The sequence below is a fragment of the Rhinichthys klamathensis genome, unplaced genomic scaffold, assembly GCF_029890125.1.
Source record: "Rhinichthys klamathensis goyatoka isolate OS25496 unplaced genomic scaffold, OSU_Roscu_1.1 h1tg000309l_1, whole genome shotgun sequence".
In the NCBI taxonomy this organism is placed as follows: domain Eukaryota; kingdom Metazoa; phylum Chordata; class Actinopteri; order Cypriniformes; family Leuciscidae; genus Rhinichthys; species Rhinichthys klamathensis.
Window position 1 is genome coordinate 239,317 of NW_026606827.1, and position 16,461 is coordinate 255,777.

General features: G+C 43.4%; 1 protein-coding gene across 2 annotated transcripts in view; it reads right to left on the bottom strand.

The window, feature by feature from the left end:
* The window catches only part of tsnare1 (T-SNARE Domain Containing 1), a 273,037-nt gene that overhangs the window by 194,803 nt on the left and 61,773 nt on the right, over positions 1-16,461 (bottom strand). For both annotated transcript variants that reach the window (XM_056270897.1, XM_056270896.1), the window contains exons 4-6: positions 2,008-2,098; positions 1,716-1,790; positions 466-522 (exon numbers count right to left, since the gene is read on the bottom strand). In XM_056270897.1, coding sequence (XP_056126872.1) covers positions 466-522; positions 1,716-1,790; positions 2,008-2,098 — 223 coding nt within the window. The remainder of the gene's footprint in view (positions 1-465; positions 523-1,715; positions 1,791-2,007; positions 2,099-16,461) is intronic.

Here is a 16,461-nt window from a genome sequence, read left to right on the forward strand (position 1 = left end):
ATCAGATAATCTACAGCCATTATTTTTCATTAGATAAAAGTGAATAGGAACACTATTGAGCTGTCAGAATGATGTCAGAATTTTACTTTTTGGGTAAAGTATGACTTTAAATGTCTTGCTAAATGACAAAGGAAGTATGCACCTATATTCCTTCTAGGCCAGATCTTTCAACCTCTTGATCGACAGGGCAGCACATTCTGTAGCACAAACCACGTAGTGGTTCCAAACAAACTTAAAATGAGGGCTGAGGTTTGTATGTGTCAGGAAATTCTGACAGTTAATATCTGACCTGCTAGAAAATGAAGTGGTGAAAAAAAGGGCATCAAAGAGCTCCTCATTCACATGCAATCACACACGCAGTCTCACTCTTTATCTTACTGTCACAGGGATGTCGAAGAGCTCATGAAAGAACAAAGAGGAAGAAGTGGACTCTCTCTGGACTCTGAGATATTAAAGCCTACTCACCTGTTTCCTGTCCTTTTGTGCAGAAGGAAGCAAGGCCCTCGAACGATCTGCAATTTTCTGTCAGAGAAAAGAAAAAAAATTACATTAATATGCAAATAGTGCCAGACATGTGACAGCAGCTGAGCTATTGTAACACAATAGCTGGGAACTATTGTAACACAATAGCTGGGAACTATTGTAACACAAAATGTATTTGATTACAAACAAGCTAAAGTAAAGACACTTATTCAGCACGCTCAACACTCCCTGGGGAAAAGAAAGAAATTGTTTAAGTTTGTGAGAGGAAAAATATATATAAAACCTATTTTTGGGTATGGTATTTTTGTCTAAAATTATAATGCCGTTAAATGCTAAATAATATTTCACAGATGCTTACTGTCACTGGAAGCTAAAATAATCATTTTTTTTATCTTGAATGACTGCCAGGATGGGGAAAACTGCGTTAGAAAGTATCTAGTTAGATGCCATAGAAATAATTGTGTGACTAATAATTTTAAATATGTTATTATCTAATAATTCAAAATAATGAACATCTAGTTTGTATTTACTCCTTACTTGTCAGTAAATAAATATATATTTAGTAAAAAACAACTTGAAAAGACTTCAGGCAAATGTCACAATTATTATAATGGGGGCAATTTTAACTACTAAATTTGATATTATGATCTATTAATGACATATTTGGCACATATAATGTTTCTCAAATGATTGAAATTGTAAAAAATAAAATGCTACAAATATTCCCCAAGGCTGACATTGGTTGTAGAAGCTCTCAGTCTTAGGCTATGTTTACACGGAAACGATCTGAAGAGAAAACGCAAAAGTGGCGTTGCGTCATCACTTTTTATTTTGCATTTAGACGAGCGTTATGGGTGGGGAAATCCGCGTGCATATGGTGACGCAAAAGTGTGTGAAATTCGATGTAGTATGCACTCCAGGCGGCTAGGTGGCAATGTAAAGCACTGCCACACAACAACACCAAGTCTGTGTGCCTGCGTACAACCTTCACTGTCTAGCAGACTTTTGCGTTTTTACCCTTTAGACGGGAACGCGACGGTGGAGCGTTTTTAAGACTTCCACTCTGGAGGGTGGTTTCACTTTTTTGCGTTTTTAAGCCCCAAAAAAATGCCGTCGACGTGTAGACGAAAGGCACATCCGATAAAATATTTTTACGTTCTCGTGTAAACAGGGCCTTAATCGCATATGTTATTTTGTGGACAAATAAAGGAAGACCAATATTTAATGTGTACCTTCTGCAGGTCTCCATATCGCTGCACAGAATCTGATAGCTCTGTTTTGAGTCTCGTCAGACGGAGCCTGTCTTGCTGCAGGAAAACAAAATGGCATAATTTTTTTAAATGGACACTTAATAACTTTGAATTTTATAACATTATTTTTTGTCATTGCACATGCCAGTGGAATGTCTCTCTACCATGTTCAGATGAAACCTATATCACTGGATATACATTATAAAAGGAATATTGTTCCAGTAACGAAAGAAACATTAGAGATTTATAAAAGCCAAAGAAGCATGACTTTTACCCGTGAAGATCCGCTGATGATGTCAGTGAGTTGTTTAACAAGCTGGCTTGTGCTCGTTATGACTTTATTGGTTTGCTGCTGTGTGGAATGTCTGAAAGAAAGGGAGAAGGGGATAGTGAGAGAGAGAGCGAGAGGGGTGAAGAGACAGGTAATCATGCTTTACAAACCGCAGAAGACGATTCAAAATGATTCATCAACTATCCCAAGATGCAATGCTCTCCAGGCTGGGTTAGTTTTACAGCCCTATTGGACGGATAAGGCTCAACCAATTAAGTAAATCAATATTAATGACTGTGTGACAGAGGAACAACATTGTGCAGTGAGGGACTGTGTGTCATGACTGCAGAGCTCGGATGATGTCAGGGAGGCTTTAGGCTCCAGGCAGGAGTCAATCTGCCGCCCCGGAGGAGAATCAAAGGATTAAACGTTGTGTACAGAGACAGCAAATCAAACGGAGGAAAGGTATACAGCACAATGAGAGGTTTTCTGTACTGAATGCATTAATAGAGCAGATGGAAATCAAGACTGCATAAATTGGGTTTATAGAGGGCAATAGTTATGACTGCACAAATAAAAGGGAAGAAAAGGAAACACTATGTGAAAGAATGGACCAATGCACAAGCATGTCTAACATTTGCCCAGAGCTCCAGACCAACAGGGGGCCCTGAAGGGTTAAAGAAACAGTTCATATTTACTGGACTACAGGGTTGTGAGACATTCAGAATTTAATTCAGAATGACTTTAGGTGTCTCAGTCAGCTCCCTAGTTCAGTTGTCAGGGCATTGATCAGGGATTCAGCCATTTTAAAGGCTGTCTCAATTGCAAAATCCATCCAGTGCACTGAAACGTTCGCTCCTTAAAAAGTCTCACAATGCAAGTGATATCCAGGGAGCATTGATGGTCACTATATTTCCTTATTGGAAGTTCTAAAGTATGAAACCTAAATCACGCAAGCCAACTCACTACACCTAATGACATGCATTATTTTATTTTAAAAAAAATACAAACCATTATTGAATTATATGTCAGCATACGCATACATTGCTACACAGGTAATGAACATTAGCTAGCTAACATTTATAGTTTGCTTACGGCTGAAAGGTTGTTGGTCCTTACTGTCCTTACCAGTACCCGGATTTATGTACACAATGTACTGGTTGACGACCTAGGAAGCTAGGGCATTGAATGAGACGCACCCTTTGTCTCAATTCCAAACATTGAATTGAATTTGAATTGACGTAGCAAACAGGATGCAGAAATGCAATTCAAATTTAAACAGAAATATAATTAAAATAAACTGAAAATTAAAAAAAAAATTATCATATATGACTGTAATTCTTAACTAGACAAGTAAAATGACAAATTTTGGCAAAGTTTTGGCTGACAAAGCCTTCTTTGAAAGTTTTCAAGTTTAAAAAGCCTTGAAGTTTTAAGGTTAGGTTTATAGGCTAGACAGACAGACAGACATACTTCCCAGAATGCATTACCTCTGTTGAATTTCTTTTAATTGACAATTGACCCTTCACAGGGAGTTTCACTGACAGGCGATCTGACCAATCATAGTCCGCCATCCGCCGAATCCGCCATTTGTGTCGACAAAGCAGTCAGGAGAGTTAGTAGATTAACGTTGGAGAATTTAAACTTGAAAAACGGTGTGTACTGATGTCTTTCTGCGGTTAAAACAACATTACTTCTTATGTTCATTCATGTTTATTTGATGCTATAAATGAACAAGAAGGAAGAGATGATCGGTTCACGAGCAGCTTTAGGGCCTGGTCACATATCGCGTCTTTTGCGGTTGTAGGTGCTATATGTGAATCGCGCCTTAAAGGGGCATTATGCAGAAATCCCGTTTTTGTCAAACAGCGACCCCTAGAGTTACTGTGGAGTACTTGAATTTAACGTTACTGTCGTAAATACCACTCACTCAGAGCGTGACATGGCCTGTTACATAGGCTATACAATAGTACATTGTGTTTAATTTGTCGTTTAATGAGATATAATATATGTTGTTAGTGGTGAGAATTTTCACGTGATTAAATACATAGATCCGACAATTTTAATGGTCCAGAGGCAGAACTTTTGCCAAGTGTGTCAGAGGTTCTGGGTTCTAATCGGTAGTAGTATAGTTTATTTTCCTCATCAAAACTGATTGTTTATTAGTGGTTGTATTTCAAGCAGGGACATGTTTTTTGTGCATTAGATTTTGTGATTTCACCATAACAAAATATAGAGAGTCTCTCAGTCCCCGCAACGGATTCAGGCGCGCGTCACAAGAGAACACTGTAACTTATCTGCACCACTGATCGCAGAGGCAACGAGCACTTTGGTCAGTTGATTTCAAAAATAACACATTTCAGATCGCCTCTTATTTAACAAACGAACGAAATGAATGCTCTACTAGAGTTACCTGGAGATGTTTTATTTGTTTGTAATGGTAACGTTACATCCGTGCCGCGAGAAGTTTCAATGGGGACATAACACCCGCAAATTATGCCTATGCTCGTGTCCGACTCCTAGCTCGGTCAGTCTGCCGTTTCCTCTTTCTCTGTTCCTCCGACAATGCTTTCCTAGCTTTCTGCATCTTATATGCCGGCTCAGCCATGACGATAGTGTGACAATGACAAACTCCATCCATCTATACCTTGTTCCTGTGTGTATGTGTGAGTTGCCGTAAAGGAATATGTTACATCGCGAGAGCTGATATCACGCGATACTTCCTGACGCGGCCCGCCGCACCGAAGTTGCAAGTGAGATTTTTGCGCTCACAGGCACCAGGGGGGGTCGAGACGCCCACCATTCAACCCGAAAGAAGTTATATAACCATTTCAATAACTCTGAAGCTGTTCAGTTAAGCTAAAAAAGCTGCATAGTGTCCCTTTAAGAGACTCTACAGCGATCTGTCACGACACATTAAAGAGCCACAAAACGGTATTTATTGTTTAAATTTCTTTTAAAAAAATGACCAAATTTAAAAGGTGAGACTTTGTTTCATATCAAAAGTAACCTGGTCTGTCTTGTCTGTCAGTGTCCTCTCTGCTCCGCGATGTATTTTTCACTGTGTGAGAACATGGTGTGTGGTGTGAGAGTGGAGTGGCTTGTCGGACATAGCAACAGTAACTAAAGGGGGCGGGTCTTTGCGAACGGTCAGTTGGTTCCTCTTTCTGTCATTCCATTCCAAAATCAAATTCTACTTCCTGTGGGATGTGGCCAGTTCAGTTCATATTCACATTCATGAATTAAAAGGGAGACAATTCTTCAGTTCTGAATTTTGCCCAACACTGCTACACTTTCTTATGTTTAAAACATATTATTGTTTTATGCCAAATAACAGAGCAATGGCAAGTTTTTAAGATGCTTTGGCAAGTTAAAAAAGTTTGATATGCTGCACATTGAATCAATGTCCATTTTAAACCATTGACCAATCAAAGCAATCTGGGGGTGGGGTTTTCACTGTATAGGATTTCATGCGCCCATAAACGCGCTTTCAGTTCACTTCTGTTATGCTCTGTCTAACCGTTTTTAATGCTAGAATGCATCCTCTGTGAAGGGCCCCTAAGACATTCATGTCCTGGGTATGTCAACGTAATAATCCATCTCTGGAATCGAGGTGAAAAAGGAGGAAGTGTGGCCCGAAAGAGACTGGATAGCAGGCAACAGTGAGAGAATTAAAGACATTGAAAACTTGAGCCTGGCTATACGTTATTTCCACTTCTGAGCTGGATGGAAGATAGAGGGGGGAAAAGGGGCCAACGGGTCAGAAGCTCGTGAACAAATATAATCTCCTGATAGAAATTCCGTTTTCTCCTCATGCGGAGCGAGGGGTTTGGATAAGGCCATTGATTTAGTGTCTGTGCCCTGCTCTGCCTGATCCCTTCCTTTAAAACCCAAACCAAGACCACCGGCCAGAGCGCCTCCTGCTCTCTAGAGATATGTGGCAGAGAACGCGGGCACACCTCCCACTCAAATATTGATTTAAAAACCAAGGAAGGAAACGAGGAGAGAGGCGTCTGGCAGAAACATCTCCCGTGCATTCGTTATAGGTTGGGGCATGTCACTGTCGTTCTCAGTCCACGAGAGAGAAACGAGACCAGTCGAGCGGAAAAGCACCTGTAACAAAAGAGGCAGCAGCAGTCGTGCTGTGTGAACAAAAAAGGCAGAGGTCCACAGTGAACGTTCTAATCACACGCCAGAGAATAGGGGAACGTGGCTGAGTAGTTCAACCATAAAGCTTGACTTTGAGTACTTTTTTTTTACATGATCAGTCCTTTTCAAGGCTGAACATGAGCAATGATTCACTCCTCTACAGTTCTGAAAACATGGACTCAATATTACTGGCTGAGTTTTTTTAGACCATAGGGTTTTCTGTTTAAAAAACTGCCCAGAAGTGTACTACAACGATGACTGAAATCTAAAAACTATTAGATACTAATCTATAATCTTATTTTTCTCCTCCAGTAATTTTAATCTGAGAACCCATGGCATTGCTAAATAGGTTGGTGTTGGGTTTTATGGCACATTTGATAGTGCCTTGTGGATGTATCAGTGGGTCATTCCCATGAGTGGTGAATTAATAGTTGATAAATCTCCAGCTGACAGGTCATCACTCGGCAGACAGTTTGAGTATTAAAAGAATAGTTCACTCAAAAATGAAAATCCACACTCACCCTCATATTGTTCCAGACCTGTATAACTTTCTTTCTGAAAAATGTGCAGACCTTTATTTTCCATGAAATTACAATGTATGGAATTCCATAAAACCATAATATGATAACTGTGAGATAAATGGTAAATGGACTGCATTTATATAGCGCTTTCACAGACCCAATGGCCACCAAAGCGCTTTACATATTGCCTCACATTCACCCATTCACTCACTCATTCATACCCCGACAGCGGTGTCAGCCATGCAAGGCGCCATCCAGCTCGTCGGGAGCAGCTGGGGTTAGGTGTCTTGCTCATGGACACCTCGACACTTGGTCAGGGGGATTGAACCACCAACCTTCCGGTTTGTAGACAATCTACATGAACCACTGAGACTTTGATACTTTAAAAATATCATATTCAGATTTCATTAATTCTCATTATATTTAATTTATTTACATTCCATTTCTTTACTTAGACTCAATATTATTTAAATGTTTCGTTATTTTCTCCCACCACTCTTACATTAATAAGCACTTAAAGACTAACTAAAAAGACTAAAGAACTATATACAGTATATATGTGTGTATGTATATGTGTACATATATTTTTCTTTTGTATAAATTTCATTAATTCCAAGTAAATATAACACTTATAATCTTTATCTAAAGGTGGGCTGTTAGTGTTAACTGCTAACTGATCAGCTTCAGTCCCTGTTCATTGCAATTGTATTGGGGAAGAAAAGCATGAAAATTATGAAAGTCATCAGGAAGCCATACAGGTCTGGAACAACAGTGAGTCATTAATGACAGATTTGAAAAAAATCACAGGCATCATATGCACCAACACAACAACGTCTGACACCGACAAAAGGTCAGCGTGTCATCATTTGCATATGTGTTATGCTATTGCCAATGCCACATTGGCTATAGTTAACCTGGTGCCCGAGATAACTGAACATAAATAACAAAAGTTCAATTGACTGAAAGATCTGAAGGAAGCAGAGTCAGAAATCACCAAAAAAGAATAGAAAAAAGGCCAGAAGGACAAGGACAGATGCATAAGATTGACTTTGCTCTGTTTGATAGCTATTGAAGGAGGGAAAGAAAGTCCTGTGAAAAAAAAAAAAAAGAAAAAAAAAAAGAAATAAACCTGTGGTCAGAGACATTTTTTTGCTGTCAATAAAAATGTAGCTGCTATAAATTGTTTTATAGCTCAACAATAATGCCTTGGTTTAGTCACGGCAGTACAAATAAAGCCCTTTGAAATGTCCATGACTCAACCTCATTATATTGCACACTGTGATCCACTGAACACCTTCAATACGCCCTCAATTACAGCTTCCTGTGTTCCCCCAACGGTAACATGTGAAATGCAATATGGCCTACACAATCTCAAGGGTCGACACGCAGCAATGGAAAAGTTCTTTTATTACTCATCCCACATATTCAAAACCCAGTAGTTTATTTCCCCAAACACTGTTTAGTCATGGTCCGCATTTAGCATGTTTCGTGTCTGTCGAGTTGGCGGAGTAGAATATGAATCTTCCTCTGCTTTGACTGGCTGTGGCCATCTTCAATCTGAATCCCTGTAGGGCTAAACACATAGACTGAGTCACTTCTACAGCTCAGGTGGTTTGCTACTTGCTAAATGAAGCTTATCGACTGAATCAATGAAAAGATGCAACAGGCAAAGTCCAAGGTCGAATAGACGCAGAATCAGTCAAACATTTGAATGATGGTAATGAAATAGAAGCCATAGAAAACTTTCAGATGTCCTTTTCTGGCAAAGTTCACACTTTGCAAGGAGTTGTGTAGCATGCTGTGATAGGAAGGGCCTGATCCTCTTAATGTTTTGCAAGGCAAATCTACATGACTGGGCAGTTCTAGCAATGTGGTCTGTGAAGTTCAATTGATCATCAATTACAACCCCAAGGTTCCTGGCTGACCTTGATGGAGTTATGGATGACAAGCCTAGCTGGATGGTGAAGTTGTGATGAAGTGTTGGGTTGGCCGGGACCACAAGTAGCTCTGTCTTCGCAAGGTTTATTTGAAGGTGGTGGTCCTTCATCAAGACATCAAACATGTCCAGACATGTCTGTCAGGCAGGCTGATATATGAGCAGCTACCGTCGGATCGTCAGGCTGGAATGAGAGGTAGAGTTGTGTGTCATCAGCGTAGCAGTGATAGGAAAAGCCATGTTTCTGAATCATAGATCCTAGTGATGTCATGTAGATGGAGAAGAGAAGTGGTCCAAGCATTGAGCCCTGAGGCACTCCAGTAGCTAGACGTTGGGTCTTAGACACCACACCCCTCCACGACACCCTAAAGAACCTACCTGAGAGGTAAGACTTGAACCATTGGAGTGCGGTTCCCGAGATGCCCGTCATCTTTAGGAATGACAGGAGGATCTGGTGGTTAACTGTGTCAAAGGCTGCAGACAGATCCAGCAGGATGAGAACTGAGGATTTGTAAGCTGCTCTTGCCAGTCTCAGAGCTTCAATTACTGAGAGCAGGGCAGTCTCAGTTGAGTGTCCACTTTTGAAACCAGACTGATTGTTTTCCAAGAGCTTGTTGTGTGTAAGAAAGGAAGAGATCAGGGGCCGTATTCACAAAGAATTTTATCTTACCACTAGGAGTACTCCTAAATCGCACTAAAATATTTTAGCTAGGAGTTTTCTCTTAAAAGTTATTCACAGCGCCTTTCAGACCTACTCTTAGTAAGGAAAAATGACAACTCCTAAACTAAGAGTGAGTCTTCGTTGCTATGGATGACGTCACTTCTCAGGCACGAGCTTCCTCGCAATGATCACGGTGATTGGTTGTTAGATGACAGGGCCATCATGCGGATCATAACACAGACGCAACAAATCATGGAATTACGACATCTAAATATGTCTGTGTCCTACACAAAATAATAATAGTAATGTCATCGAAATGCATATATAATGACATGTTTGTGCAGGCCCCAGTGAAGTGTAATTCTAAAAAGGCAGAGAGAGAGAAAAGTCGTGAATTAAAATAAATTAAATCAAGGTAGCCTAATACCCTAATGAAAACCGTCACTTGCCTAATAATGAAAAACAACACTTGCATTAACACTTGCTTGGTTAATTGACATCCTATTAGCCTAAATAGACTACTTAAAGCAAGGAAATGTTGCTCTTATTGAAGTAATGTAATAGTTGAATGACAGTGGATTATGAAGTCGCCAAAACGTAAAAGAAAGCCCAACTGGACGCAGGATCAGTTACTGCTGCTGGCCGAGTTGGTGCTAAAAAAAAAAAAAAAACATAATAAAAGTGAAATTCGGCACTGGGATATCAAGCAAAACTAAGCGTGAGAATGGGAGATGATTTGTTTGCAGATCAATGCAGCATTCCCGCTTGTGTCGCGGACCCCGGACGACTGCGAGAGGCGGTGGTATGCGCTACGATCCTTTGTGAATAGGTCTTAGTGAGTTAGGAGTCCTCTCGACTTCTTTTAAGCTGTCCCAGACTTAGGTGCTACTTTTAGGGCTAAAATGCTTCGTGAATTATTCTTAGTGAAAAAAATTAGGAGTCCTAAATTTAGGAGTGACACGCCCATTATTTTTAGGAGTTGCTCCTAAATTCGCCAGTTAGGAGCTACTTTTAGCCTTAAAATTCTTTGTGAATACGGCCCCTGGTTGAAAACAACTCATTCAAGTATTTTCGCGACGAATGGAAGAAGGGATACCGGTCTGTAATTTCGTCAGCTGTTAGGGTTGATAAAGGAGGAGGAGGAGGAGGGTTGAGAAGAGAGGAGAAGGTTTTGAAAAGCAAGCGAGAGTCAGAAGAATTGTTAATTGTTGTGATAGTAAGTCATTTTAGCAGTAGAGATATTAGCAGAGAAGGTATAGAGAGAAGGGATTGATAAAGACCAAGGTCAGTAAAATCTTTCGATTTGCGCCACTTCCTCTCTGCACCCCTGAGTTTAGAACGATGTTCGCGGAGAACATCAGATGACCAGGGGGCAGAGGGTGTGGCACAGGCCGGTCTGGAGGAAAGGAGGCAGAAGTTCTCCGAGCAGAATGTTAAAGTGGAGAAAAGAGTATCAGTTGCACTGTTTAGCATCTAGTCTTGAGAGCTGATCAGGTGGAGGAAGTGTGGATGAGACCAAAGAGTATAGGTGAGAGGGTGAGTGTGAGCATAGGTTCCGCTGAAAGGTGACCTGTGGAGGAGTGTGTGTTGTGTTCTGAGGCAGGTTGAGGTTGAGAGTGAGGAGGAAGTGCAGCTGAGTGACCAGTGTATGGTCAGTGGAGCAGTAGCGCATGCGCCACCACTGGTGCTGGTTGAGGAGAGAACCCCTGATATGATTGTAAAGCGCTTTGGGTGTACAGTAGTACATATGAAAGCGCTATATAAAATGCCTCATTCATTCATTCATTCATTCATGTAAATAAGGTCCAATTGGTTACCTGATTTGTGAGTAGCCGCAATAGATACTCGTTTGAGGTCGAATGAGGCAAGCAGAGTGTGGAAATCTGCAGCCTGAGGTTTTCTAGGTGGATGTTGAAGTCTCCAAGGACCAAGTCTCCAAGATTAACTTATCCACAGTGTCGTCTGTCATTTTAAATGCGTGAGCCCTTTAAATTCGAGTGGATTCTGAATGTTCAGAAAGTGATCCCAACGATATCGTTCCTCATATCTTTATCGTTATAGTTGTGGTGTGAACTCTGCTATTCTTTAATCAGGGATGTGATTGTGCGAGTGAAAAAACGATTTTTTTTAAGACCCAGCGTAAAGCACTTTTTACTTTTTAAACACCTGTATCAGCCATTTACTGCATGAACTACCAGGAATTGTGATGAGTGACACACATGGAAATATATTTAACAGTTATAATTTATTTCTAATACAAAACAGGACGTCTTAACTTATCTTTGGGGAAAATGTAAGGGCGATAACTGTTCTGTAGTTCTGTAAAGAAAACAACTGTGTTTCCAATACCGATCAATCTCATTCAGTAAGTAAAATTCCACTCAAACTTCTACAATAGGAATCGGCAACATAAAATGTTTTTTGTGTTTTGGTAAACTGCACATAATATTCTGGCTACACAGATAAAACAACCTAAGAACCATTTATGAATTATATTAATGCTTTTTACGCATTAGAAAATGAAGACTACACAATCTTATCAGCATGATGAATAAATTATATTAACTGGAATAAACTGTACACAGAAAGAGAGCACAGAATGTGACCGATCGAGCTTTGCGTGCTCTTTATACGCATAGATGACCTTTTACGTATAAATGACCTTTTACGTGCATCCAATGAGCAATTTAGCGCCGTAGGTTCATATGATACGCACTTTTTTTTTTGCCTACCAGATGCACGCATTACTTTTGCGTATAAAGAGCAAGCCTAATAAAAGCACTCGTGCTATAGGCCTAGATACGCAGTGCCAGGAAAGATCGTGAGCCTGTCCATAACTTGGGTCTAGCGCAGGTTTAAGCACGCACAAAACTCCCATTAAAAATCACAGAAACGTGCGACATGAATCTCTTACATCGAATCTGCACTTTGTTGTTTATGATGGAAGTCAGAAGAATTCAGTCAGCGCACTGAATAAAACTTTTCGTTTCAGCGATGACTGTGAACAGAAACCTGTGCGATTGGTTAAAATGCTCAACGCTGCAAAACGAAATCTGATGGAAATGCCGTAGTTGGATGGATCGAATGAACGTTAAGTATTGTAGTTTGTTTAACTAATATTATCACTTAAACATATTCTATTATATAGATATTTTGAAACAAATTACAATGACTTTCCCAAAACTTCCAAACACCCCCCACCACCCCCAATTTTATTTGTATTACTGATCTACATGATTCACGTGGGTCATGATTTTAGGCTGAAATAACCGGAATACCGGATTAATCCGGAAGAATCACATCCCTGTTTAATATGGAGAATGATTTTCAGAACTATTTTTAGAATCTTTATCGTTATATTTATAGTTATCGTCCTTGTTGTGAACAGGCCTTTACTTTACATGCAGTTGCAAATTAATGAGAGTTAGTTGGCATGCGGTTGCAAATTACTCTAAATATGTCTAAAGTGGACTATTGAAATAAATTGTAACCAATGTTCTACATTTATACAGTCGGTTACAAAAAACAAAACGAATCGGTTACCTAACGTAACCTCGGTTCTCTCTAGAAGAGGGAACGAGTATTGCGTAAGCTAGCTTACGCTGCGGGAAAGATTCATCTTTGCTGAGAGTTTGAAGCCAAAAAATTATTTCATAATTTTTATCCATTGACAACGCAGTTCCCCTGCGGCAGACCTAGAGCAGGCTAGCTAGCAGCTCATTGGTTCGCTCAGAGAGAACTGCTTAAGCCTATGGGAGAGCGGGGCTGAACCCGCTGCCAATGAGAAGCGCCCGCGCGCTCATTGCATCATGGCCCGCCAGAATGGGCGTGGCTATGGTGTATATAACAGTCTCTCCCAGGCTTATATGTTGATTTATTTCAGCGTGAAGCGAAACGCTAGTAGCGCAAGCACGGCCGGGAACGCAATACTCGTTCCCTCTTCTAGAGAGAACCGAGGTTACGTTAGGTAACCGATTCGTTCTCTTACGAGAAGTTCTCTCGTATTGTGTAAGCTAGCTTACGCTGCGGGAACACCTGGTCAACGCCGTGCGCGCTATGAATCCACTCATGAATCCCAGGGTGATACCGGGGGATTTTTAACGTGGAGTGAATGTAATATGAGGCCGGCAGAGCGGGCACATGAAGTGTATACATAAGCATCTAAGGAGAGCACAAGGGGCGAACCGGTTGTGTGAGGGACTCCCAGTAATGCAGCTTCTTAGGGAGCTGGTCGTTAGACAGCTAGTAATTTTGCCTGCAAGGCGGGAACTTCCAAGTTGTAAAATCTGACAAAAGTGGACGGGGAGGCCCATCCCGCGGCCACACAAATGTCATGGATGGAAATTCCACAGGACCATGCCCACGATGAGGCCATGCCTCTAGTGGAGTGCGCCCTGATGCCCAGAGGGCATGGCAGGCATTTAGATGCGTAAGCAGAGGCGATAGCGTCTACGATCCATCTAGACAGTGTCTGTTTAGAGGCGGCCAGACCTTTGGTGCGCCCCCCAAACGACACGAAAAGCTGCTCAGCGCGTCTGAACGCGGCAGCGCACGTAGTGTACAATCTCAGAGCCCGCACCGGGCAGAGGAGATTGGCGTCGCGCTCACTATCGGATGAAGGCAGAGCCGATAGGGAAATAATCTGAGCCCTGAACGGGGTACCAATCGCCTTCGGGACATAGCCATGCCTAGGTTTGAGAATGACAACAGAATCATTCGGTCCAAACTCAAGACACGCGGCGCTGGATGAGAGCGCGTGAAGATCCCCCACGCGTTTTACTGAGGACAGAGCCGTCAGAAAAACGGTTTTGAGCGAGAGGTATTTTAGGTCCACAGACTCGAGCGGTTCGAACGGGGGTGCTTTCATAGCTTCGAGAACTATAGAAAGATCCCAGATAGGAACCGAAGGGGGGCGCGGAGGGTTCATCCTCTTAGCTCCCCTGAGGAAGCGGATGACTAACTCGTCTTTGCCCAGGGACTGAGCGCGTCGGGGTTCAGAGAACGCCGCGACGGCTGCCACGTAAACCTTGAGAGTGGAGGGGGACCTGCCCTTGTCCAGCATCTCTTGAAGGAAAACAAGCAAAGACGGCACCTCGCATGACCGTGGGTCCAGATGTTTGTCGGTGCACCATCTTGAGAACACAGACCATTTAGACGCATAGAGCCTTCTCGTGGAAGGTGCTCTAGCCTGTATGATAGTGTTTCTTACTCCCTCTGGCAAATCGACGAATAGTCGTTGATCACCCATGCATGTAGCGCCCAGCGCCGTGGATGGGGTGCCAGATCGTGCCGCGAGCTTGAGAGAGGAGATCTGCTCTGACTGGGATGGGCCACGGGGCTGTCTGTGACAGCTGAGTGAGCTCCGGAACCCAGTTCTGACTCTCCCAACGCGGGGCTATGAGGAGCACCGAGTGGCGTGTGTCCCTGATCCTCTGAATTACCTGTGGTAGCAGAGCGATCGGAGGGAATGCATAGAGCGGGCGGCGAGGCCATTCCTGGGCTAGCGCGTCCTCGCTCCTTGAAAAAAATATTGGGCAGTGAGCGTTCTCTTCTGACGCGAAGAGGTCCACTTCTGCTCTGCCGAATAGCCGCCACAGTATTTGGACCGTTTGTGTGTTCAGGGACCATTCTCCTGAGGAGATGAGGTTCCTGGACAGTATGTCTGGACCGTCGTTCAGATGGCCCGGCACGTGCGTCGCTCTGAGCGAGAGCAGGCGGCTCTGAGACCAAACTAAAATGCGGTGTGTCAGTAGGAAGAGATTCCTGGATCTGACACCGCCCTGACGGTTGAGATAGGAGACCACAGCCATGTTGTCCGAACGGATCAGGACGTGGTGTCCCCGAATGAGCGGGAGGAAGCGCGAGAGCGCGTTCTCGACCGCAAGCATTTCCAGACAGTTTATGTGTAAGGGGCTTTCCTGTGTCGACCAATGGCCGAAGGCCGGTGAGCCCTCGCAGACTGCACCCCAACCCGTGTTGGATGCATCTGTCGAGATGACTTTTCGGCGGGAAAAGGTCCCCATCGTGACGCCCTGCCGAAACCATTCTGCTACTGTCCATGGCTGCAGCGCCGTGAGATATGTCTGCGTAACTCTGATCAGCTGGCGGCCCGTGTTCCACGCGCGGTGGGGTACACGGCTGTTTAACCAAAGCTGAAGCGGGCGCATGTGCAGAAGGCCCAGCTGAAGCACAGCGGAGGCTGAGGCCATGTAACCCAGCATCCTCTGAAAAGTTTTCAGAGGTGTGCGGGTGCCCATCTGAAACGAGGCGGCCAGTCGCTGAACACTGCGCGCGCGCTGTGTAGACAGGCGAGCCGTCATCGTGACCGAGTTCAAATCTATTCCTAGAAAGGAAATCGATTGACTGGGTTGAAGGGAGCTCTTTGTCCAGTTGACAGAGAGGCCCAGCGTTTTCAGATGGTTGAGGAGAACTGCGCGGTGCGACAGAAGCTCCGTCTGTGATTGGGCCAAAATCAGCCAGTCGTCCAGATAATTCAATATGCGCAGCCCCTGGCTCCGCAGGGGGGCGAGCGCCATATCCATGCACTTCGTGAATGTACGGGGCGCCAGGGATAAGCCGAACGGGAGAACGGCGTATTGATAAACATGACCCTCGAAGGCGAAACGTAAGAATGGCCTGTGACGGGGATTTATCTGGATCTGAAAATAGGCGTCTTTCAGGTCTAGAGAGATGAACCAGCCCCCCTGGCGCACCTGCGCGAGGAGTTTCCTGGTAGTGAGCATCTTGAACGGTCTCTTCATGAGCACTTTGTTCAAAAACCTGAGATCTAAAATCGGTCTGAGGCCGCCGTCTTTCTTGGGAACCAGAAAATAACGGCCGTAAAACCCCGACTCGGTCATAGATGGTGGGACTCTCTCTATGGCGCCCTTTTGCAACAGCGTCGCAATTTCTGAGCGGAGCGTGCCGGCGGCCAGCGGGCTGACAGTAGATTCGAGCCGAGCGCGCGCACGAGGCGGGCGGCGGCGAAACTGTAGCAGATAGCCGTTCTTTATAATGCTTAGCACCCACGGGGAAATGCCTGGAATGGCTTCCCACGCTTTGGAGCATGCGGCTAGTGGCCGAATGGCTATATCGCCCTGATTGCTGCACATAGCGGGCTGGACACAGTGTGTGGGCGCGCTTTGAATGTGTGTGGCAACGGGATTTGCACTCAGAGAGGAGTCTATGGG